Genomic DNA, 25,715 nt, shown 5'->3' with positions numbered 1-25,715 from the left:
TTTCCAAGTGGCAGCAGCAGCCAATAAACATTCTTACCAAAACTTACCAACTAATAAAAAGTTTCCTCTGAAATTTACCGACTCTTTCTTGAGGATTGTCACTGGGGGAAATTTAATTCAGTACAAAACTGAGAAAGTTTTCAGATACTTTTTGTGTATCAACTGCTCTGCATATTGGAAATACTAATAATAATGTCATTAACCAAATTCACGCATTCAAACCAGACACAGTCCAGTCCCACAAAGGGATCGCAGTCTAAAGAGGGAGAACTGGTATCTTAACCTCATTTTACAGATGAGGAAAATTGAGCACAGAAAGGTTAAGTGACTTACCTAAGGTCACTCGACAAGCAATTGACAGAGGAAGGGAGAACACAGGTCTCCTGACTTCCAGCCCCATGCTCTTCCCACTGGGCAACAGTTACCTCATCTGTAAAATGGGGATTAAGCCTGTGAGCCCTCCGTGGGACAACCTGATCACCTTGTAACCATCCCAGCGCTTAGAACAGTGCTTTGCACATAGTATAAGCGCTTAATAAATGCCATTATTATTATTATTATTATGAGAATCAATCAATCAATGGTATTTATTAAGTGCCTATTGTGTGCAAAGCACCGTACTAAGGACTTGAAAGTGTGTCTACCAACTCCGTTATACTGTTATATTGTATTCTCCCAAGTGCTTACTATAGTGCTCTGCACACAGTAAGCGCTCAATAAATACACTGATTAATTGACTACAAAACAACAAGCATTGAACGGCCTGTGAGGCGTGAGGCCGAATCAGACCCATTTTGAGAAAGGGAGCCCAGAGCCCTTACAGCGTGGCTCAGTGGAAAGAGCCTGGGCTTTGGAGTCAGAGGTCATGGGTTCAAATCCCAACTCCGACCACTGTCAGCTGTGTGACTTTGGGCAAGTCACTTCACTTCTCTGGGCCTCAGTTCCCTCATCTGTAAAATGGGGATTAAGACTGTGAGCACCCCGGGGGCACCCGATCACCTTGTAACCTCCCCAGCGCTTAGAACAGTGCTTTTTACATAGTTAGCGCTTAATAAATGCCATCATCATCTCATCATCATCATCATTATTCTATCTCTGAGGCCGGGAGGAGATATGTGTCATCCGCAAAATGAGGGAGGAACGCAGTAAGAGCCTTAAACCGGAGTATCTGGTCATGAAAATCGTCTGGTCAGCCGATTGTGGGTTCTAATCCCGGCTCTGCCACTAGTCTGTGGTGTGACCTTGGGCAGGTCACTTCACTTCTCTGTGCCTCAGTTGCCTCATCTGTAGAATGGAGATTGAAACTGTGATCCCCATGTGGGAGAGGGATTATGTCCGACCCGATTTGCTTGTATCCACCCCAGGGCTTAGTACAGTGCCTGGCACACAGTAAAAGCTTAACAAATACCACAATTATTATTATTAATAAGCACCCAATAAATACCACTGATTGACTGATTGTTTGACTGAAGCTGGAAGGGAGGGAGGCAAATACAACAGGCTCTTCTAGACTGTGAGGCCGTTGTTGGGTAGGGACCGTCTCTATATGTCGCCAACTTGTACTTCCCAAGCGCTTGGTACAGTGCTCTGCACACAGTAAGCGCTCAATAAATACAATTGAATAAATGAATGAATGAAAAAGAGCTTTGATTTCCTCTCTCCACTTCAGATGGTGGCTGTCGAAACCCTATGTGAAACTTCGCCAGACTTACCTTTAAAAAATCAAGAAAATGAGGCTTTGTAACACATGTTTTTTTGAGAATCCCCACGGCGGTGCTAAAGTTATTCACATATTCGCTGTAGGCATCCAAGACCATGGATTTAGAAAACTGAAATAAAAATGAGAATACAGTCAAGAAAACGTATGTGTGCATGCATGTGCTTACAGTCTACTTGGGAGGTGGGCGTAAAAAATGATCAACATAGCCGGGCAGGATGAAAAATTACAATGAATAATTCATTCAATCGTATTCACTGAGCGCTTACTGTATGCAAAGCACTGTACTGAGTGCTTGATTTGAAAATACAATTAAAGGAACATCGATGCCTTATGAAGAGGGCTTCTCAGATTAAGCCCTTTATTTCCCCATCTAACCTCCCCTCTGCCTCGACGATGAACTTGTCTGGGTCCCCCTTAAGCGGATCGATACTCACCGATCCCCACGGCATTTCTAAAATAATCCGATACTCTACTATATCCCCGATCCCTTATCTACTTTAATGTCTGGCTCCCCAAGGTAGACTGTAAACCTATTGGGGTCGTATTGTACTCTCCCAAGTATCCAGTACAGTGCTCGGCACATGGTAAGCGCTCAATAGATACCACTGATCAATTGATATGAATCAGTCCCCCCCAAACAACCCTGTGGAGAGGGGAGACTTAGAGGAGGCATACTGCTGTCATCTGTGAACTCCTGATCCTCCCGCCGCTGACTCAATGCAAACCAACTTCTACTTCCCAAGTGCTTAGTACAGTGCTCTGCACACAGTAAGTGCTCAATAAATACTATTGATTGATTGATTGATCTGTGAATTCCTCATCCTCCGCCCGCCGATTCAATGAAAACCAACTTATACTTCCCAAGCGCTTAGTACAGTGCTCTGCACACAGTAAGCACTCAATAAATATGATTGAATGAATAGCAGATGGGCCCCTCAAATTGCTGCTGTACCAATGGAGGGGGCGTGGAGAGGCTGGGGGCTCCGGTCACTCAGCTCAGGGACCCCAATATTCCTGCTTAGGTCTGCCTCCTTGCCTTGGGACAGCTCCATGGAACACGGCCAGTTGGGAGGAGCCGGGGTCTATTCATTCATTCATTCATTCATTCATTCATTCATTCAATCTATTCTAGACTGTGAGCCCAGTGTGGGCAGGGATTGTCTCTCTTTATTGCTGAATTGTACTTTCCAAGTGCTTAGTACAGCGCTCTGTACACAGTAAGCGCTCAATAAATACGACCGAATAAATCATCATCATCATCATCATCATCATCATCATCAATCGTATTTATTGAGCGCTTACTGTGTGCAGACCACTGTACTAAGCGCTTGGGAAGTACAAGTTGGCAACATATAGAGACAGTCCCTACCCAACAGTGGGCTCACAGTCTAAAAGAATGAATGAATTGGGGCTTACAGCGTGGCTCAGTGGAAAGAGCCCGGGCTTTGGAGTCAGAGGTCATGGGTTCAAATCCCAGCCCCGCCAATTGTCAGCTGTGTGACTCTGGGCAAGTTGCTTAACTTCTCTGTGCCTCAGTTACCTCATCTGTAAAACGGGGATTAAGACCGTGAGTCCCCTGTGGGACAACCTGATTACCCTGTAACCTCCCCAGCGCTTAGAACAATGCTTTGCACATAGTAAGCACTTCTAGACTGTGAGCCTGCTGTTGGGTAGGGACTGTCTCTATATGTTGCCAACATGTACTTCCCAAGCTCTTAGTACAGTGCTCTGCACACAGTAAGCGCTCAATAAATATGAATGAATGAATGAATAAATGTCATCATTATTATTATTTTTATTATGAATGAATATTTATTGAGCACTTACTGTATGCAGAGCACTGTACTAAGCACTTGGAAAGTACAACACAGCAATAAAGAGACAATCCCTGCCCACGATGAGCTCACAGTCTGGACGGGGTTTGGGGCAGGAGGGACACAGACATCAATACAAGTAAACAGGCATCAATATAAATGCCATTATTGGCCTTCTCCAAGGAACGCCTTCAATAACACTACCACTACTACTAGTAATAATAAAAATAATAATAATGTGGTGTTTCTTAAGTGCTTATGATGCACCAGATGCTGTTCTAACTGCTGGGGTAAATACAAGATAATTGGGTTGGATCCAGTCCCTGTCCCACGTAACTTATGCGGGGGAGGAACTTATAGAGAACATTTCCACATTACCTAGAGCTCCCTAACAAACTTCCCTGCAAGCCTCAATAATATGCTGATTTTTAACAAATAGCGATCCCACATTTCCTGCTAATCAATCGAGCCAACATTGCTATCAGCTGACTTGTCCTTGTAGGCATGACCCAAATCCTAAGCTAGTAAAGTAACCACAAGCAGAAAATGATGAAATGCAACAGGAAAACAAACAACCAAGGATTTGCCAAATTCTGAAATCCACATTTTTCACATAGCCGGGCACCATAAATTATTTACCGAAGCGACGAAGACATCCCCAATCATTTCGACGGCATCCCACTCGGAAACCCGACTGGCCAAGGCTATCTGGAACATCGAATGGCACTGAAGAATTTCTTTAATTCGATAAAAGACCATTTTGAGTTTTCTCTCACTCAGTACCTTTGGTTCCATCTCAGAGAGTGGCTTCTCATATTGCTGGGAAAAATGACAAAAGCGATTATCAATCGTATTTATTAAGCACTTATTGTGTGCATAGCACTGTACTAAGCACTTGGGAGAATATAACATAACAGAGTTGGTAGATATATTCCCTGCCCACAAGAGATAGAGGGTTTTGTTTCGAAATGCAGTGACAATCAAAAAAAAAAATAACAAAAAACAAAAAAACCACACATATTCTGAATTGTACTGGAAAGTAAAATACCTGCTAAGTGATGCCTATACAGAAATAGGCTACACCACGGTACCACGGCAGAAATTTTTTAATACTTTACGCAGCTACAGTAATTAGAAAAGATTCCAGTACCTCTAAAATCCTTTTGAGACCCTCTACATAATTCTTCTCACTTTCAACGACTGAACCGAGAATATATCTCCTCACAACCTGTTGAGGATAAAGAAATAATAGAAAATTACTTGATAATCATCCATTCAATTGTATTTATTAAGCATTTACCATGTGCAGAGCACTGTAATCACCGTACTAAGAGCTTAGGTGAGTAGCATACAGTCAGTAAATGCGAGCAGGAGTACACAGTTTAGCAAATGCCTCTCATAATAATAATAATGATGGAATTTTTTAAGCACTTACTATGTGCCAAGCACTGTTCTAAGCACTGGGGGGATACAAGGTAATCGAGTTGCCCCATATGGGGCTCACAGGCTTAATCCCCATTTTCCAGATGAGGGAACTGAGGCACAGAGAAGTTGAGTGAATTGCCCAAAGTCACACAGCTGACAAGTGGCAGAGCTGGGATTAGAACCCATGACCTCTGACTCCCAAACCCAGGTTCTTTCCTCTGAGCCAAAATCATCTTATTTCTACAGAAGAGCATTCAAACTCGCACCTTTTGGTTCTGAGCTCAGTTATGAGTCTGGAGGAAGGGTAAGAGCTTGACAATATTGATCCCGGAGAATGAAGCTGGGAGCCCTGAATTATTCATTCATTCATTCCATGGTATTTACTGAGCGCTTACTATGTGCAGAACACTGTACTAAGCACTTGGAAGAGTACAATACAAAAATGAATAGACACATTCCCTACCCACAATGACCCTGCAGTCTACAGGATGAGCTTACGCTGCTTGGTAAAGCAGGGCAGCTGTTTAGTAATAATAATAATAATGATGGCATTTATTAAGCACTTACTATGTGCAAAGCACTGTTCTAAGCACTGGGGAGGTTACAAGGTGAGCAGGGTGTCCCACGGGGGGTTCACAGTCTTAATCCAAGATTAAGATTGCCAAGATTTGCCCTTTCCTCTCCATCCAAACCGCTACCCTGCTGGTTCAAACTCTCATCCTATCCCGACTGGATTACTGCATCAGCCTCCTCTCTGATCTCCCATCCTCCTGTCTCTCCCCACTTCAATCTATACTTCACGCTGCTGCCCGGATCATCTTTGTGCAGAAACGCTCTGGGCATGTTACTCCCCTCCTCAAAAATCTCCAGTGGCTACCAATCAACCTACGCATCAGGCAAAAACTCCTCACCCTGGGCTTCAAGGTTGTCCATCCCCTCGCCCCCTCCTACCTCACCTCCCTTCTCTCCTTCTCCAGCCCAGCCCGCACCCTCCGCTCCTCCGCCGCTAATCTCCTCACCGTACCTCGTTCTCGCCTGTCCCACCATCGACCCCCAGTCCATGCCCTCCCCCGGGCCTGGAATGCCCCCAATCCCTCTGCCCATCCGCCAAGCTAGCTCTCTTCCTCCCTTTAAGGCCCTGCTGAGCACTCACCTCCTCCAGGAGGCCTTCCCAGACTGAGCCCCTTCCTTCCTCTCCCCCTCGCCCCCTCTCCATCCCCCCCATCTTACCTCCTTCCCTTCCCCACAGCACCTGTATATATGTATATATGGTTGTACATATTTATTACTCTATTTATTTATTTATTTATTTTACTTGTACCTATCTATCCTATTTAGTTTATTTTGTTAGTATGTTTGGTTTTGTTCTCTGTCTCCCCCTTTCAGACTGTGAGCCCACTGTTGGGTAGGGACTGTCTCTATATGTTGCCAATTTGTACTTCCCAAGCGCTTAGTACAGTGCACTGCACATAGTAAGCGCTCAATAAATACGATCGATGATGATGATGATTGAATGAATGAATGAATGAATAATCCCCATTTTACAGATGAGGTAACTGAGGCACAGAGAAGTTAAGTGACTTGCCCAAAGTCACACAGCTGACAACTGGCGGAGCCTTAATTTTGTCACATGTTAAGCCATTACTGTGGTCCAAGCACTGTGTTAAGCACTGGCACAAATATTAAATCAACGCAAACACAGACCCTGTCACACATGTGGCCCCCTTCTTGCCTAGCCCAAGCCAGTCCACTTTTGGGATCTGTCAAATGAGCAACAGAATATGCCTACAGCCTAAGTGGGAGGGGAAAATATGTACTTAATAATCACTACTTCATAGTTGAGAGGCCCAGAGAACCTAGTGATTTTACCTAGGGTCTCAGAGCAGGCAAGTGGTAGACTGTGAGCCCACTGTTGGGCAGGGACTGTCTCTATATGTTGCCAATTTGTACTTCCCAAGCGCTTAGTACAGTGCTCTGCACATAGTAAGCGCTCAATAAATACGATTGATGATGATGATGATGATGAAGTGGTGGAATCAGCATTAGAACCCAAATGTCTTCCCTCCCAGCCCTGGGCAATTTTAACTAGGCCATGTTACGCCCAGTTAATTAACTTTCTTTTTCTAGCTTACATGTTTGCTCTTCTGTTGCGGCTGTTAACATTTGTTAAGTACCGAAGCTGAGTCTGCATAAACTATTCATTCATTTGAAAACAATTTCTTGGAAAATCTCTACCACTGACCAGAATCTACGTGGAAAAACTTAAGTCTTGGCACCAAATACTTGCAGAGGGAGCCCAGGGATCAGCTCTTTAGAGCCATATATTTTGGTCCTGCTTCCAAGCCTACTCGAATTCATCCTGACATTTGGGAGCAGCTGGATTTTTCCGTCTGCAAGCCCCGTTTCCTCCTCCTCGTCCCCTGTTCATCTGACTACTGCTGCCTCTCTGAGGAGCCTCAGGACATTGTCTGGTGGTGAATGAAGAGAACTCACCTTGAGAGACGCCGCCCTTAGTAATAATGTTGCTATTTTTTAAGCGCTTCCTATGTGCCAAGCACTGTTCTAAGCGCTGGGGTAGATACAAGGCAGAGAAGCAGCATGGCTCAGTGGGAAGAGCTTGGCCTTTGGAGTCAGAGGTCATGGGTTCATGGGTTCAAATCCCAGCTCTGCCAATTGTCAGCTGTGCGACTTTGGGCAAGTCACAACTTCTCTGTGCCTCAGTTACCTCATCTGTAAAATAGGGATTAAGACGGTGAGCCCCCCGTGGGACAACCTGATCACCTTGTAATCTCTCCAGCGCTTAGAACAGTGCTTTGCACATAGTAAGCGCTTAATAAATGCCATTATTATTAATTAGGTTGTCCCACAAGGGGCTCCCAGTCTTAACCCCCGTTTTACAGATGAGGTAACTGAGGCACAGAGAAGTTATGTGACACGCCCAAAGTCACCCAACAGACAAGTGGCAGAGAAGGGATTAGAACCCACAACCTCTGACTCCCGAGCCCAGGCTCTTTCCACTAAGCCACGCTGCTTCTTTTAGTTTCCTTGCTGTGTCACCCTCCTGTCCAGGAAAAGGTTGTCCACCTTTCCTAGGCTTATTCAGTCAGACAAAAGCCTAGAGTCACTAGAGCTCTGGTTACAAGCTCAACTGATACCCTCATGGCAGCAATCATATTTATTGAGTGCTTTATTTGCGCAGAGCACTGTACTGAGCGCTTGGGAGGGTACAATATAACCACAGACACATTCCCTGCCCACAACAAACTTACAGTATAGGGGGGATGAGCAGAAAGATCCCCCTTATTAGCCCTCACCCCTGGCCCAAGGTCCTTCTCTTAGGAGAGATCTGATAGGGGAGAGCAGAGGAAAAGGGCTTAGTACAGTGCTCTGCACACAGTAAGCACTCAAAAAATATGATTGAATGAAAAAGGGGGCTTAGACTGGGAAGGTGACCAGATGTTCTGTATTAGGTGGGGTGGCTCTGTTTTTAGGGGCTCTAATAGTGGCTGGGGAAGCAGCGTGGCTCAGTGGAAAGAGCCCGGGCTTTGGAGTCAGAGGTCATGGGTTCAAATCCCGGCTCCGCCACTTGTCAGCTGTGTGGCTTGGGGCAAGTCACTTCACTTCCCTGCTCCTCAGTGACCTCATCTGTAAAATGGGGATGAAGACTGTGAGTCCCCTGTGGGACAACCTGATCACCTCGTATCCTCCCCAGCGCTTAGAACAGTGCCTTGCACACAGTAAGTGCTTAACAAATACCATTATTATTATTATTATTGTATCCTGCCCAGTGCTTAGAACAGTGCTTTGCACATAGTAAGCACTTAATAAATGCTATTATTATTATTATTAATAATAAGAGTCCCTCTTTTGGCAGTGGCAGCGGGAAGGAACTCAACAAAAGCAGTTACAGTGGCATTTGTGGTCGCCATTGCTGAATAGGAGGAGGAGGAAGAATTCTTCTGCCCAGAAGAATAAATCAATGGTACTTATTGAGCGCTTACTCTGTGCGGGGCACTGTACTAAACGCTTGGGTGAATACAATACGACAGAATAACCAGACCCGTTCCATCTGCCTCAGATCAGGCAGGGTCTCATTTTCAGAATGATCCCAGTGTCCAGGGATAACTCGGTTCTAGAACAATCCTTGAATGTTTCAAAACTAGCCCTGCTGCCATATGGAAAGTGTGACCTTGGGGGACTGCCTACCCCAAGCCAATCAATCGATCGATCAATGGTATTTATTGAGCGCTTACTGTGGGCAGCGCACTGTACTAAGCGCTTGGGAGAAGACAAGCTGCTGGACGTGTTCTCTGCCCGAGTGGATAAAGCACGGGTCTGGATGCCAAAGGACTGGGGTTCTAATCCAGGCTCTACTACTTGCCCGTGGTGTGACCTTGGGGAAGTCACTTAACTTTTCTATGTGTCTGTTTTCTCAACTGCAAAATGAGGATTCAATATCTGTTCTCCCTCCTATTTAGACTGTGAGCCCTGTGTGGAACAGGGCTGTGTCCGACTTTATTAACTAGTAATAATGATAATAATAATGATGGCATTTATCAAGCGCTTACTATGTGCAAAGCACTGTTCTAAGCACTAGGGAGGTTACAAGGTGATCAGGTTGTCCCACTGGGGGCTCACAGTCTTAATCCCCATTTTACAGATGGAGTAACTGGGATTTGAACCCATGACCTCTGACTCCAAAGCCTATGCTCTTTCCACTGAGCCATGCTGCTTCAATGCTTAGAAGGGTGCTTAACCCATAATAAGCCCTTAACATCATCATCATCATCATCATCAATCATATTTATTGAGCGCTTACTGTGTGCAGAGCACTGTACTAAGCGCTTGGGAAGTCCAAGTTGGCAACATATAGAGACAGTCCCTACCCAACAGTGGGCTCACAGTCTAAAAGGGGGAGACAGAGAACAAAACCAAACATACTAACAAAATAAAATAAATAGAATAGATATGTACAAGTAAAATAAATAAATAACAGACACCGGTAAAAGAAAAAAAAAATCCACTCTTATGATCACCTGTCTGCAACAGCCAGTGTGGAAAGGTCAGAGTATAAAGACCAAACGTGATATTTCAAGAAAAATAAAATTCCTCAAAGTTATTGACAGAGATGGTAAGTTTATAAAACCAACATGGAATTCTAGGTTACCTGTGCTCACTTTTCGTTTTCTGAGCCGGCGACTTGCTCTCTGTGCATGTTTTCTTAATTAAGGCAAAGTGAACATAGTAGTATTGTTGGAGAATGCAACTACTCAGAGACAATCACCTGTCTACTTGTTTTGTTTTGTTGTCCGTCTCCCCCTTTTAGACTGTGAGCCCGCTGTTGGGTAGGGACTGTATCTATCTGTTGCCGATTTGTACTTTCCAAGCGCTTAATATGATGCTCTGCACACAGTAAGTGCTCAATAAATTCATTCATTCAATAATAATAATAATAATAACAATGGTATTTGTTAAGAGCTTACTATGTGAAAAGCACTGTTCTAAGCGCTGGGGGGATACAAGGTGATCAGGTTGTCCCACGTGGGGCTCACAGTCCTCACCTCCATTTTACAGATGAGGAACTGAGGCTCAGGGAAGTGAAGTGCTTGTCCAAAGTCACACAGCTGACAAGTGGTGGAGCCAGGATTTGAACCCATGACCTCTGACTCCAAAGCCCGGGCTCTTTCCGCTGAGCCACGCTATTGAATCATCTTTATTGAATGCTTACTGTGTGCACAGCACTGTACTAAGCGCTTAATATGACTGATTGAATGAATGAACAATCCAGTTAAAATTCGTGGTTCTATGCTTTGGCTCAGTGGAAAGAGCCCGGGTTTTGGAGTCAGAGGTCATGGGTTTAAATCTGGACTCTGCAAATTGTCAGCTCTGTGACTTTGGGCAAGTCACTTAATAATAATAATAATAATGATGATAATAATAATAATGGCATTTATTAAGTGCTTACTATGTGCAAAGCACTGTTCTAAGTGCTGGGGAGGTTACAAGGTGATCAGGCTGCCCCACGGGGGGCTCACAGTCTTAATCCCCATTTTATAGATGAGGGAACTGAGGCACAGAGAAGTGAAGTGACTTGCCCAAAGTCACACAGCTGACAAGTGGCGGAGCCGGGATTTGAACCCATGACCTCTGACTCCAAAGCCCATGCTCTTTCCACTGAGGCCTCCAGGAAGCCTTCCCATACTGAGCCCCCTCCTACCTCTCTCCCTCCCCATCCCTTCCTCCTTACCTTCTTCCCCTCCCCACAGCACCTGTATATATGTATATATGTTTGCACATATTTATTACTCTATTTCACTTGTACATATTTATTCTATTTATTTTATTTTGTTAATATGTTCTGTTTTGTTGTCTGTGTCCCCCTTCTAGACTGTGAGCCCGCTGTTGGGAAGGGACTGTCTCTATATGTTGCCAACTTGTACTTCCCAAGTGCTTAGTCCAGTGCTCTGCACACAGTAAGCGCTCAATAAATACGATTGAATGAATGACTGAACTGAGCCACGCTGCTTCTCTGTGCCTCAATTACCTCATCTGTAAAATGGGGATTAAGACTGTGAGCCCCCCATGGGACAACCTGATCACCCTGTAACCTCCGCAGCGCTTAGAACAGTACTTTGCACATAGTAAGTGCTTAATAAACGCCATCATCATCATCACTATTATTATTATTAATTCACTCACTCAATCGTATTTATTGAGCGCTTACTGTGTGCAGAGCACTGTACTAAGCGCTTGGGAAGTACAAGTTGGCAACATATAGAGATACTCCCTACCCATCAGTGGGCTCACAGTCTAGAAGGGGGAGAAAGAGAACAGAACAAAACATATTAACAGTCACAGTAACAGTCATACTAACAGTCAGTTATATATATTTACATATATCAGTCACGTGGAGCCCCCTCCTTCCTCTCCCCCTCGTCCCCCTCTCCATCCCCCCATCTTACCTCCTTCCCTTCCCCACAGCACCTGTATATATGTATATATGCTTGTACGTATTTATTACTCTATTTATTTATTTATTTTACTTGTACATATCTATTCTATTTATTTTATTTTGTTAGTATCTTTGGTTTTGTTCTCTGTCTCCCCCTTCTGGACTGTGAGCCCACTGTTGGGTAGGGACCGTCTCTATACGTTGCCAACATGTACTTCCCAAGCGCTTAGTACAGTGCTCTGCACACAGTAAGTGCTCAATAAATGCGATTGATTGATATTAACAAAAGAAAATAAATAGAATAAATACGTACAAATAAAATAAATACAGTAATAAAGACATACAAACATATGTCATAATCAATCAATCAATCGTATTTATTGGGCACTTACTGTGTGCAGAGCACTGTACTAAGTGCTTGGGGAGTACAAGTTGGCAACATATAGAGACAGTCCCTACCCAACAGTGGGTTCACAGTCTAAAAGGTTCACAGTCTATATAAATATATATATTTATATATATTATTTATATATATGTTATAAATAATATATAAATAATAAATACAATTATATATAATTATATATATTATATTATTTATATATATATATTTATATAGACTGTGAACCTTTTAGACTGTGAACCCATTGTTCATATATACATACATACGTATATACATATACATATATATGTATATACGTATATATGTATGTATATACATATACATATATATTCACATATATACATATATACGTATATACATATACATATATATGTATATGCGTATATATATATTTATATAGACTGTGAACCTTTTAGACTGTGAACCCACTGTTCATATATACATACATATACATATATACATACATACGTATATATACATATACATATATATATACATATACACACACATATACGTATATGCATATATACATATATACATATATACATATACATATATACACACATATATATATATATTTATATAGACTGTGAACCTTTTAGACTGTGAACTCACTGTTCATATATACATACATACGTATATACACATACATACGCATATATACATACATACGTGTATGTGTGTGTGTATGTATATATGTGTGTGTGTGTGTGTGTGTGTGTGTATATATACAGGTGCTGTAGGGAGGGGAAGGAGGTGCCTTGCTCAAAATATCTCCACCCGCATTATCTTTCTTTTGAGTCATTTTAGTCCTTGGGTGAGCAACTGCATACAGTCCAGTTGAAAGATTGAAAAAAGAGGTAAAACCAAATAATTTCACAAGCCAATACATTGTAGCCAAGTCAGTGTGGCTGGGTTTCTAGGCCGGGAACCAACTGCCATCTGCTGGACCAATGCGGCTTTTTCTCCCGCTCAGGAAATACGGATTTGGGTGAGTTCTGTCGCCTTCCAAAGCGGATCCTTTCGGACATTCCCAAGCGTTTTGTTCCCTGGTCTGCACCCAGCAGGTGCCCAATAATGACTTCTAAAAATGGCCAAGGCCAAACACGGGTTTATTGAAGAAAAGAATTTGCTCTGCATATTATTATAATAATGGCATTTATTAAGCGCTTACTACGTGCAATTCATTCATTCAGTCAATTGTATTTATGGAGCGCTTACTGTGTGCAGAGCACTGTACTACGCGCTTGGGAAGTACAAGTTGGAAACAGATAGAGAAGCAGCGTGGCTCAGTGGAAAGAGCCCGGGCTTTGGAGTCAGAGGTCATGACTCCGCCAATTGTCAGCTGTGTGACTTTGGGCAAGTCACTTGACTTCTCTGTGCCTCAGTTCCCTCATCTGTGAAATGGGGATTAAGGCTGTGAGCCCCCCGTGGGACTACCTGATCACCTTGTAACCTCCCCAGCGCTTAGAACAGTGCTTTGCACAGAGTAAGCGTTTAATAAATGCCATCATTATTATTATTATTATATAGAGACGGTCCCTACCCAAAAGCGGGCTCACAGTCTAGAAAGGGGAGACGGACAACAAAACAAAACATATTAACAAAATAAAATAAATAGAATGAATATGTACAAGTAAAATAGAATAATAAATATGTACAAACATATATTCATTCAATCATATTTATTGAGCGCTTACTGTGTGCAGAGCAAATAATTATGGTATTTGTTAAGCACTTACTACGTGCCATGCACTGTTCTATGCATTGTTCTAAGCGCTGGAGAGGTTACAAGGTGATCAGGTTGTCCCACGGGGGGGCTCACAGTCTTCATCCCCATTTTCCAGATGAGGAAATTGCAGCACAGAGAGGTTAAGTGACTTGCCCAAAGTCACACAGCTGCCAAGTGGCGGAGCCGGGATTTGAACCCCTGACCTCTGACTCCAAAGCCCGGGCTCTTTCCACAGATGAGAAGCAGCGTGGCTCAGTGGAAAGAGCCCGGGCTTTGGAGTCAGAGGTCATTTCATTTATTCATTCAATTGTATTTATTGAGTGCTTACTGTGTGCAGAGCACTGCACTAAGCGCTTGGGAAGTACAAGTTTGCAACATATAAAGACAGTCCCTACCCAACAGTGGGCTCACAGTCTAGAAGACTGTCATGGGTTCTAATCCCGGCTCCGCCGCTTCTCAGCTGTGTGACTTTGGGCAAGTCACTTCACTTCTCTGGGCCTCAGTTACCTCATTTGTAAAATGGGGATTAAGACTGAGAGCCTCATGTAGGACAACCTGATCACTTTTCATCCTCCCAGCGCTTAGAACAGTGCTTTGCACATAGTAAGCACTTAACAAATGCCAACTTGTACTTCCCAAGCACTTAGTACAGTGCTCTGCACACAGTAAGCGCTCAATAAATACGATTGAATGAATGAATGAAATGCCATCATTATTATTATTATTACATTCCCAGTATACCTAAACTCGTTTTGGGCAGGGAGACCTATCTGCCAATTCTGTTATTTTGTACTCGAGTGCTTAGTTAGCACAGTGCTCTGCACACGGTAAATGCTTAATAAATATGATTGAATGAATGCTAGTGTATGTTTGTTCCCTCTGGATCTGTATTAAAATTTCCAAAATATTAATGTAGGAGACCATGGAATTCTACTGGAGAGGTATCTTTACATTTACTGAGGCTAAATGTACAGCACATTACATTAAACCCAGATATTTTGATCCTTGATATTTTTACTGAGTCTAAATTTACAGCACATTATTTTAAACCCAGATATTATGACCCTTGATATTTTAGGATTAAATATTTGATATCAATTTCAGTGCTCCCCACAGCCCAACCACCTTCCTCCCTCCTCACTCTCATTATTTTAAGGTATCTTTTCAGTGCTTACTATGTGCCAGTCACTGAAATAATTGCTGGGGTAGGTACAAGACAATCAGGATGGACACAGTCCAAGTCCCAAATGGGGCTCACAGTCAATCCCCATTTTGCAGATTAGGCCACTGAGGCACAGATAAGTTTAGTGACTTGTCCAAGGTCACACAGCAGACAGTTGGGAAGAGTTGGGATTAGAACCCAGGTCCTTCTGTCTCTCAGGACCATGCTCTCTTATCTACTACTACTACTAGTACTATTAATAATAATAATGACGGCATTTAGTAAGCACTTACTATGTGCAAAGCACTGTTTTAAGCGCTGGGGTAGATACAAGGTAATCAAGTTGTCCCACGTGGGGCTCACATACTTAATCCCCATTTTCCAGATGAGGTAACTGAGGCACAGAGAAGTGAAGTGACTTGCCCAAAGTCACACAGCTGACAAGGGACAGAGCAGGGATTTGAACCCATGACCTCTGACTCCAAAGCCCGGGCTGTTTCCACTGAGCCACGCCGCTTCTCTAGGTCACACTGCTTCAAATCGTCTCTATATGAAGCAGGCGAAGTCTTGCATCAAGATACAAATCATGCCTAGGATTAATCTGTAGTATTTATTAAGTGCCTAAGCAGCGTGACTCAGTGGAAAGAGCCCGGGCTTTGGAGTCAGAGGTCATGGGTTCAAATCCCAGCTCTGCCACTTGTCAGCTGTGTGACTTTGGACAAGTCACTTCACTTCTCTAGGCCTCAGTTCTCTCATCTGTAAAATGGGGATAAAGACTGTGAGCCCCCCGTGGGACAACCTGATCCCTTTGTAACCTCCCCAGCGCTTAGAACAGTGCTTTGCACATAGTAAGTGCTTAACAAATGCCATCATTATTATTATTATTGTTAAATATGCACTGTACTAAAGGATGGAGTGAACAGTGCTATGCACACAGTTAAGTGCTCAATAAATACAGAGGATGAATGAATAAATACAATATTTGCCTTCGAGGGGTAAACAATCTAACCAAGCAATCAGCAGTATTTTTTCAGCATCTACTTTGGGCAGATACTATTGTATTTGAGAGAGTTACAACAGAGTTACTAGACATCAGTCAATCAATGGTATTTATTCAGCGCTTACTGTTTGCAGAGTACTGTACTAAGCACTTTGGAGAGAATATAGTCCCTGCCCCCCAGAAGTTTAGATTCTGGAGAAGTTGTTCCTATTTATTATTTATATGTGCCAAACATTGTACGAAGTTCTGGGGAAAATGGAAGATAATCAGGTCAGACATAGCCTCTGTCCCACATGGGGCTCACTGTATAAGGGAGAGGGAGACCAGGTTTTGAATACTATTTTACAGATGAGAAAACTAAGGCACAGAGAAGTTAAGTGACTTGGCCAAGGTCTCAGGGCTGACCCCTCCAGGCCTGTGTTCTTTCCACTAGGCCAAGCTGCTGAACTGTTTGGGTATAAAACACAGTATTTATATTGTGAGCCTCAAGTGACACAGAGACCGTTTCAGATCTGCCTGTACTTTATCTTGTCTTGTTTTAGCCCGAGTCGTCTCCGACCCATAGCAATGCCACGGACATATCTCTCGCAGAACGCCCCACATCCATTTACACCGGGGCTTAATACAGTGTTTGGCACATATTAAACACAATTATTTTCATTATTATTCCCCTTCCCATGGCGTTTCCCCTAATGGTACACTAGTTGCCACCTCAGGGTATATGCCACAGAAGAACATCATGGAATATCCTTGAATTCTACAGGTTTCCAGAAGCACATACTTGAGAGGCAGAATTGGGCTCACTCAAAGGCACTCCATCCCCATAGTATTTGCAATACTCTGGATTTTTAAAATTATCTTACCAGAACGAAAGTCCGAACAAAGTTCTCCTTCAGTGATTTCTTTATTCAATTTTAAGCATTTGAATTTCAGTTTTCAAAGTCAACAGGGAAAACCGACTGGCAGGAATGCTTGCCCACAGTTACGTAGTTTTTAGGTTTCCATTTTAATTATAAAGCCATTTCAAGACCACACACAAACAAAAAAACCCCCCTAAAACACACACTCTGGATGGGACATGCCAGATGTCTAAAATAGAAAAAGTTCTCAATTACTGAAGAGTAAGTTTTAAATTGAGGAAGTAATCTAATCATTTCCCCCTTAGAATCCAAGGCTTCCTTCTACATAGATCACTGTAGGAACTTCTGTTTTAAGAAGCAAGCTGCTACAGGGATAAGCGATGCCTTATAGAAGTTATTTACTACTCCTGCTAGCAATAAGCCTAAGCATTTTTTTGCCACATAGAGCATCAGAAGTTCAGGAAACAGAATACTTGTGATTCTACATTTCACATTTTCAGTATCATCTTGGGCATACTTCAGCCTACATTATAAAAGATCCATATGAATCTGTCCCTCTGAGCAAACTGGATTTCAATGGGTACAAGATGCTACCCAAACAGTTCAGCAGCTTGGCCTAGTGGAAAGAACACAGGCCTGGAGGGGTCAGCCCCGAGACCTTGGCCAAGTCACTTAACTTCTCTGTGCCTTAGTTTTCTCATCTGTAAAATGGTATTCAAAACCTGGTCTCCCTCTCCCTTATACAGTGAGCCCCATGTGGGACAGAGGCTTTGTATGACCTGATTATCTTCCATTTTCCCCAGAACTTAGTACAATGTTTGGCACATAGTCAGTGCATAGATCCAACAATTACTACTATAAAGAAATACCAAGAGCAGTTAGCAGTAGCAAACATATGGTATGGGATTTTTCCAAAGGTCTAAACAATTCAGGACAGAGAAGAAACCATTCATTCACTCAGTTGTATTTATTGAACACTTACTGTGTGCACAGAACTGTTCTAAACGCTTGGGAGATTCACTATAACAATAAACAGATACATTCCCTGCCCACAATGAGCTTACAATCTGAAGGGAGAGGCGACCACATTTTAAAATAAAAACATTCCAAACCACAAGCTTTGTGTGTTCCAATGCTTCCTATCTTTCATTCACCCTAGAATTTGGGATGCACCTCAGAGGATGTGACTAGAGTACAGATAATATTTTCACTCACTAGCCTCCCCCCTCATCAATTTCTTTAGGATTATCCTCTTTATGGAAGAGAATCAAAAACCACTGTGCTCAGTAATAATGCCCAGAGCAATCAATTAAACTTCCCTAAAATTAGTATTTGCGCCATTCTCTCAAAACAAAAACACAAACCCAAAAAACACCTACTTGTTGCTGGGATAAGCCTTCAGGCATAGGGGTCATGATGGCTTCTGTTTGCGTATAGTCAACGTCAATAAATAAATTCAGCTCCTCTTCTTCAAGGCAAGATCTGTGATCTAACAGATACAGAATAGACTAGTTCCTATGCAATATATATGAACACACTTAGGCACTTCCCCACACTAATAATAATAATAATAATGATAACAACAAATAATAATAAATAGTATTTGTTAAGCACTTACTATGTGCCAAGCACTGTTCTAAGCACTGGAGGGGGGAAATAAGGTAATCAGGTTGTCCCACGTGGGGCTCACAGTCTTAATCCCCATTTTACAGATGAAGTAACAGACGCCCAGGGAAGTGAAGTGACTTGCCCACAGTCACACAGCTGACAAGCGGCGGAGCCGGGATTAGAACCCACGACCTCTGACTCCCAAGCCCGAGCTCTTTCCACGCACCCATGTACAGCATAATTGTTGTTCATCCAGGGGACTGAATAATGACTCTACCCAAGAATGCAAGCAAGAATCATTATCAATAGTATAGCCTTTGACTATAAAGAGCAAGGGGACACACACACTCACACACACACACCCATGCACACACCCTTCCCCTCCTTTTGCTCCCCAACCCAAGTATCTAAACTGTGAGCCCATTGTTGGGTAGGGACCGTCTCCATATGTTGCCAACTTGTACTTCCCAAGCGCTTAGTACAGTGCTCTGCACACAGTGAGCACTCAATAAATACGACAATGAATGAATGAAATGCCTGGTCTCCTATCTGATACAGTGGTCAGCCCCTAGGGACCACCACACCCCAAAAAGTCTATTTGCTCCCCTTTCAATTGGGATATGAACTATAAAAAAATGAAAGGGGAAGAAGTGAGGGGAGTATCTAAATGTCTCCATAAAATAATAATAACCATAATAATAATAATAATAATAATAATAATAATAATAATGATGGTATTTGTTAAGCACTTACTGTTCTAAAGCACTAGGGTAGATACAAGGTAATCAGGTTGTCCCTCATGGGGCTCACAGTCTTAATCCCCATTTTACATGACAGAACATAGAGAAGTGAAGTGACTTGTCCAAAGTCACACAGCTGACAAGTGGTAGAGCCGGGATTAGAACTCACGACCTCTGACTCCCAAGTCCGGGCTCTTTCTACTAAGCCACGCTGCTTCTCTAAGACTTTAAGCCAACATATTCAACATTTTATTATGTATGATAAAGTGTAGTTAGATTTCGCTTATAATTGTGCTCCTAAGTAGGGCACCTCCATTCCTTTTCAGGCTCCATGCCAACGGGATGGCAGATTAACCTCGTATCCAGGGGTTTGATCCGATCTCCCAGGGAAGGTTCCCAGGGTCCAGCTATGCAGCTCTGTCATTTCGGAGGTAAGCTCATCCTTGGAAGCCCCCCGCCCCCCCCAACCTCTCTCCCCGTGGCAGGGCTGTGTCCACAACAGTCCACAACTTTGGCCCCAGAGTTCCTGCTAAGACTGATTTACCAAGTTCATCCGGGCAGTTTTCACCCCCACCGCAATCAAAGGTGAATAATTTCACTTCCCGACCCTTCCACACTTCCCAAAAAACAAACAAAACCCCCCAAATCCTGGTCGCAAGCAATAAATTAGCTCCTTGTCACATTCAATTCAAGATCATTTTTTTCACGTTTAAGGACACTGACCCTGAGAAATGAAAGATTTGGTCCTAATGAATGAGCGGCCTTTCTTCACAGCTGCTTTGGTCTTTTCCAGCCCGTCTTTAGTGCCCTCTTTAGCGGCCTGCATAAGTTTTTGCATCTGTAAAACAGCGAAAAGGGTAACCTACATGTTCAGTGAGTATTGTGCAACCGAATAAATCCCACTCTTCTGATTAAAAAAAACAAATTTCACCAATCCTGTTTCCAAGAACACCGTCACACTTTAGCTCCAAAATGCTCTGTGTTTTGCTTCTTACATTGCCATTCATTTTAAATATTTGAAGACACATTTCGGGCAGTTTAAAGAAAAAAAACCAGTTTTTTCTATAAATCACTCACTACATTTAAATAGCTCAAACCAGGAAACCTAAAGTGCAAGAGGCATTATTTGTCATGCTGCAAACTCAAGAGATGTGAAAACTGAGATGCAGAGGTTAAATAATTAGTATCATGGGTTGAAACACACACTCAGCTAAAATTAGTGAATATTTCCCAAGCTAATTAGGTTCTGTAGCACACACACAGGTAGCTAGAAGCTGGAACAGAGGCATCTGATGCAAAATTCTGTCTTTGCATCCATTATAGGAAGTGCATTCAACAAAACCTAACTACTCTTGAAAACAATCACTAATTTTATCACAGGGGGTGGAAAAAAATAAACCCAGAGAAGAAAATGCATGCTTTGTTCTTCTCGATGAACTACTTTGCTCCACTCTATTCTCCCGGGTGCTTAGTACAGTGCTCTGCACATAGTTTAAGCTCCAAAAAAACCCGCTGATTGACTCAATGACCTGCTAGATTGTAAGCTTCTTGAGGGCAAAGTAAATAGGTGCTCAATAAATACTACTGACTGGTTGTTTCCAACGGCAATACTCGAATACCACCAGCACTAGCTCCAAGGCTAGGCAACACCTTCTAAATAAGATTGGACCCCAAGGACGTCTAAGATGAAGCAACTGAGTGTCAGAGCAGAAGTTTGGAGAGAAAAACAGCTATTTTCAGTTTAGCTCTAATGCCAAGAACAGTACACTTGAACAAAACCACACTGGAAAAAAGCAGCAGAATGTAAAGGTTACTTGACGGTACCCTTTTAAGACGGGTTTAAAAACAAATTGACCATACTGGCATTCCTGCTGCTTAGAAAATCAAAAATATTCCTCATTCATATGATCATCCAATACGTAACCGGTCACGGAAGTTAACTATACTACCTTCAGCTCATGTTTTTGCTTTAGCTGCTGAATTTCTACTGCTCCCACAGTGGTTGCCATCAAATCTTTCATCTTTTTTTCATAGTGCTCCTTTAAACGGTTTAGGTCATGGGAAAGCTACAGTGCATAAAAAGATACAATCTTTTCAAAATGTCTGTCACGCTTGGGGGTACACTAAAAAACTATGTTCTCCTATATTGTTAGGCTTGTGAATGGATGGGAATAAATGGTCTAAATATATAGCATTTTGATTTGACTTCAGCAAAGATGCAAAATCAGTGGCTTGTTCCGGCGAAATGGTGGACTAAGCAAATTTCAGGCTCATTGCTTCTAAGGCGACAACAAAAAATGCGTAATTCATATCAAGAGAGGATCCATTATGGGTCCTGAATAGCCTTTTGTGCTGTTTGCAAGCACAAAAATAATAGCCCGGCAAAACTTGGTCTCTTGCTATGCATAAGATAATAATAATAATAATAATAATAATAATGATGGCATTTATTAAGCGCTTACTATGTGCAAAGCACTGTTCTAAGAGCTGGGGAGGTTACAAGGTGATCAGGTTGTCCCACGGGAGGCTCACAGTCTTAATCCCCATTTTACAGTTGAGGGAACTGAGGCACAGAGAAGTGAAGTGACTTGCCCGAAGTCACACAGCTGACAATTGGAGGAGCCAGGATTTGAACCCGTGACCTCTGACTCCAAAGCCCGGGCTCTTTTCACTGAGCCACACAAGATGTGCTACATTAAGCTATGAAACACAGATCTACTGGTCAGTAAATATTTGTAGTACTGTATGATTCGGCTCGGCGACATCTTTCTGGAAAGTCACTAGCATTTCATTTGTGAGTACAAAAGGATCATAACCACCTAAGAAATAGTTTATCATTTTAAATCAGCATAGAGACTTCAAGTGCTAAGAACCCCAGCAAAACATAGCAATGAATACATTTTAACTGATAAAACTTCAAATAGCGTCCAGGTCAGCATGAGGTTTGACTCCTTAAATGGACTCCTGAATCATATAGGTAACTTTACAGAAACAATCTATTTTTAAATACATATTTTTTTCCCATTTCCTCGTATTCTGTTCTTTTGAAAACACATATGATAAAAATAACAGAGATTCATTAGGAACAAAATCTTCAGGTTCAGCCCCTGACAGATCTATTTGGGGCGAGGTTTAAATAAAACCTAGGTAGTTATTTTTGAATTGAAGTTCTAAAAAGATAAATTGCATTTCTGGCCCAAGATGATTTTGGGAAAACGTCTTGGTCAAAAATTCCATCTTGTGCAAATCCTTGGGAATCTGGCATCTGCTTTTGGAATAAATTTTTTTCTTTCTTTTATGGAAGTCATTACTTTTGGAGCAAAAATAGGCCGGGAGATAGTTATTTTGAGAAGCAGTGTGGCCTACTGGATAAAGCCTGGGCCTGGGAACTGAAGAACCTGGGTCCTAATCCCGCCTCTGCCACTAGTCTGCTGTGTGACCCTGGGCAAGTCACTTCACTTCTCTGTGCCTCAGCTACCTCATCTGTAAAATGGGGATTAAGACTGTGAGCTCCATGTGGGACAGGGACTGTTTCCAACCCGATTAGCTTGTATCTACCCCAGGGCTTAGAACAGTGCTTGACATATAGTAAGCAATTAACAAATACCATTATTATTATTAGGACATGGACTGTGTCCAACCTGATTACTTTTTTTCTACCCAGCAGTGCCTGATACACAGTAGGCACTTCAAAAATACCATAATAAAAAACAAAGCAAGGAAAAACACTACCTCACCGCCATGAAGAGACAAAACAGGAGAAGAATGAAGAGCAGAGCAAGTAAGTACCTGCTAAGAAGTCTCTATTTTCATCTCCCATCCGTGCTCCCTCATCCTTTCAGCCACCCACCGCTGTTTTATTCCCCATACTGCTTCTTTGCCCCAGTCCCCTCTCCTTTCCTTCCTCTTCCCGGAATCAGGAGCGGCAGCCGGAGACCCCAGAGGGTCGGGAAATTGGGAATGCTTTACTTCTTGATGTTGTGAAGTCGAACAAAAGGCATGTGGGTAAACACCGTGTACCTTACTCTGAGTATGTTCACACGCGTGGTGTATTCCATCTGCAGGTCCATGGGATAAGTGGTTGGACCAAGTATGAGTGTGTACTGAGGTCCATGTATGTGCGCATGGATGCATCTACGTGTGTGCATGGATGCCTTTGTGTTGGTGAGGATGGACAGGTGTGCCTGCGTGCACCTGTGTGCATATGTGGACTTGTCTGTGTCGGGTGATTGCATTTTACTGGATGCACTGATTCATTCAATCGTTTACTCAGTCATATTTATTGAGCGCTTACTGTGTTGAAAGCCCTGTACTAAGCGTTTGGGAGAGTACAATATAACAGACATGTTCCCTGCCCACAACAAGCTTAGAGTCTAGAGATATACCCAAGTATATGTTGCCAATTTGTACTTCCCAAGCGCTTAGTACAGTGCTCTGCACACAGTAAGCGCTCAATATGATTGATTGATTGATAAACCCATGTGTGTGTGTACTCCGACACACACACACCCACACACACCTGTGTGGATGGCTCTATCTGAACAAAGCCCAGATTTTTTGTTAATTAGCTACCAATGGGGCATCAGCTCTACCAAGTCTTCTACAATTTGCGGCTGAGCCCTCACCTAATTTTGCCCAATCTAGAAAAGCAAAAAGCCCAATTCACATCAGCCTGATAATACCACTGGAATAATAATAATGGCATTTATTAAGTGCTTACTATGTGCAAAGCACTGTTCTAAGCGCTGGGGAGGTTACAAGGTGATCAGGTTGTCCCACGGGGGGACTCACAGTCTTAATCCCCATTTTACACTCTTAATCCCCATTTTACAGATGAGGTAACTGAGGCCCAGAGAAGTGAAGTGACTTGCCCAAAGTCACACAGCTGACAATTGGTGGAGCTGGGATTTGAACCCATGACCTCTGACTCCAAAGCCTGTGCTCCTTCCACTGAGCCAAGCTGCTATTACCCCAGACACTTAGTACAACAGCATGTACTAAGAGAAGCAGCATGGCTCAAAGGAAAGAACTTGGGCTTGGGAGTCAGAGGTTGTGAGTTCTAATCCCGGTTTCGCCCCTTGTCAGCTGTGTGACTCTGGGCAAGTCACTTCACTTCTCTGTGCCTCAGTTCCCTCATCTGGAAAATGGGGATTAAGACTGTGAGCCCCATGTGGGACAATCTGATTACCTTGTATCCCCCCAGTGCTTACAACAGTACTTGGCACATAGTAAGTGCTTAACAAATGGCATCATTATCATTATTATTACAGTGCTCTGCACACAGTAAGCTCAATAAATACAACTGAATAAATGAATCAATTACCACTTGGAAAATCTCTCACATTTTTCAAACTAAGGGGATCTTTCCCCTCTGGGAAATGAGTTCTGAGAGTGCCCGGAATTGCACCATCACGGATCGATATCCCTTACCACAAAAAAGAAGATCTCTTCCAACCACCTGAGGGATGGGATGAGGTGGAAAGCAGCATGGCCTCGTGGAGAAAGCCCAGACCTGGGAGCTGCAGGGCCTGGGTTCTAATTCCAGCTTCAAGCACTTGCCTGCTGTGTGATCCTGAATAAGTCAGTCATTCATTCAATTGCATTTAATGAGCGCTTACTGTGTGCAGAGCACTGTACTAAGCTCTTGGGAAGTACAAGTGGGAAGCAGCTTGGGAAGCAGCGTGGCTCAGCAGAAAGAGCCCGGGCTTTGGAGTCAGAGGCTGTGGGTTCAAATCCTGGCTCCGCCACTTGTCAGCTGTGTGACTTTGGGCAAGTCACTTCACTTCTCTGGGCCTCAGTTCCCTCATCTGTAAAATGGGGATGAAGACTGTGAGCCCCTCATGGGACAACCTGATTACCTTGTATCTACCCCACAGCTTAGAACAGTGCTTTGTACATAGTAAGCACTTAACAAATACCAACATTATTATTATTATTACAAGTCGGCAACATATAGAGACGGTCCCTACCCAACGACGGGCTCACAGTCTAGAAGTCATTCCACTTCTCTTCTCTATACCTCGATTTCCTCGGTTACAAAATATGGATTCAACACCTGCTCTCTTTTCTTCTTAGACTGTGAGCCCCATGTGTGACCTGCTCATAGTGTATCCTCCCCAGCACTTAGTATAGTACTTCAATCGTATTTACTGAGCGCTTACTGTGTGCAGAGCACTGTACTGAGCGCTTGGGAAGTACAAGATGGCATCATATAGAGACGGTTCCCTACCCAACAGCGGGCTCACAGTCTAGAAGGGGGAGACAGACAACGAAACAAAACATATTAACAAAATAAAAGAAAT

At 42.9% G+C, this 25,715-nt stretch overlaps 1 protein-coding gene across 7 annotated transcripts in view; it reads right to left on the bottom strand.

Annotated features, from left to right (window-relative positions):
- ARHGEF10 (Rho guanine nucleotide exchange factor 10) overlaps positions 1–25,715 on the bottom strand; it is a 131,095-nt gene that overhangs the window by 65,537 nt on the left and 39,843 nt on the right. For 3 of the 7 annotated variants that reach the window (XM_038772937.1, XM_038772938.1, XM_038772944.1), the window contains 6 exons: positions 21,363–21,479; positions 20,137–20,275; positions 18,445–18,554; positions 4,685–4,762; positions 4,174–4,353; positions 1,713–1,829 (listed from right to left, as the gene is read on the bottom strand). In XM_038772937.1, the coding sequence (XP_038628865.1) occupies positions 1,713–1,829; positions 4,174–4,353; positions 4,685–4,762; positions 18,445–18,554; positions 20,137–20,275; positions 21,363–21,479 (741 nt within the window). The remainder of the gene's footprint in view (positions 1–1,712; positions 1,830–4,173; positions 4,354–4,684; positions 4,763–18,444; positions 18,555–20,136; positions 20,276–21,362; positions 21,480–25,715) is intronic. The other 4 variants (XM_038772939.1, XM_038772940.1, XM_038772942.1 and 1 more) reach the window with 3 other exon arrangements.

Source organism: Tachyglossus aculeatus, chromosome X1 (assembly GCF_015852505.1).
Source record: "Tachyglossus aculeatus isolate mTacAcu1 chromosome X1, mTacAcu1.pri, whole genome shotgun sequence".
Classification (NCBI taxonomy): Eukaryota; Metazoa; Chordata; class Mammalia; order Monotremata; family Tachyglossidae; genus Tachyglossus; species Tachyglossus aculeatus.
This window is presented reverse-complemented; position numbering and strand designations above follow the sequence as displayed.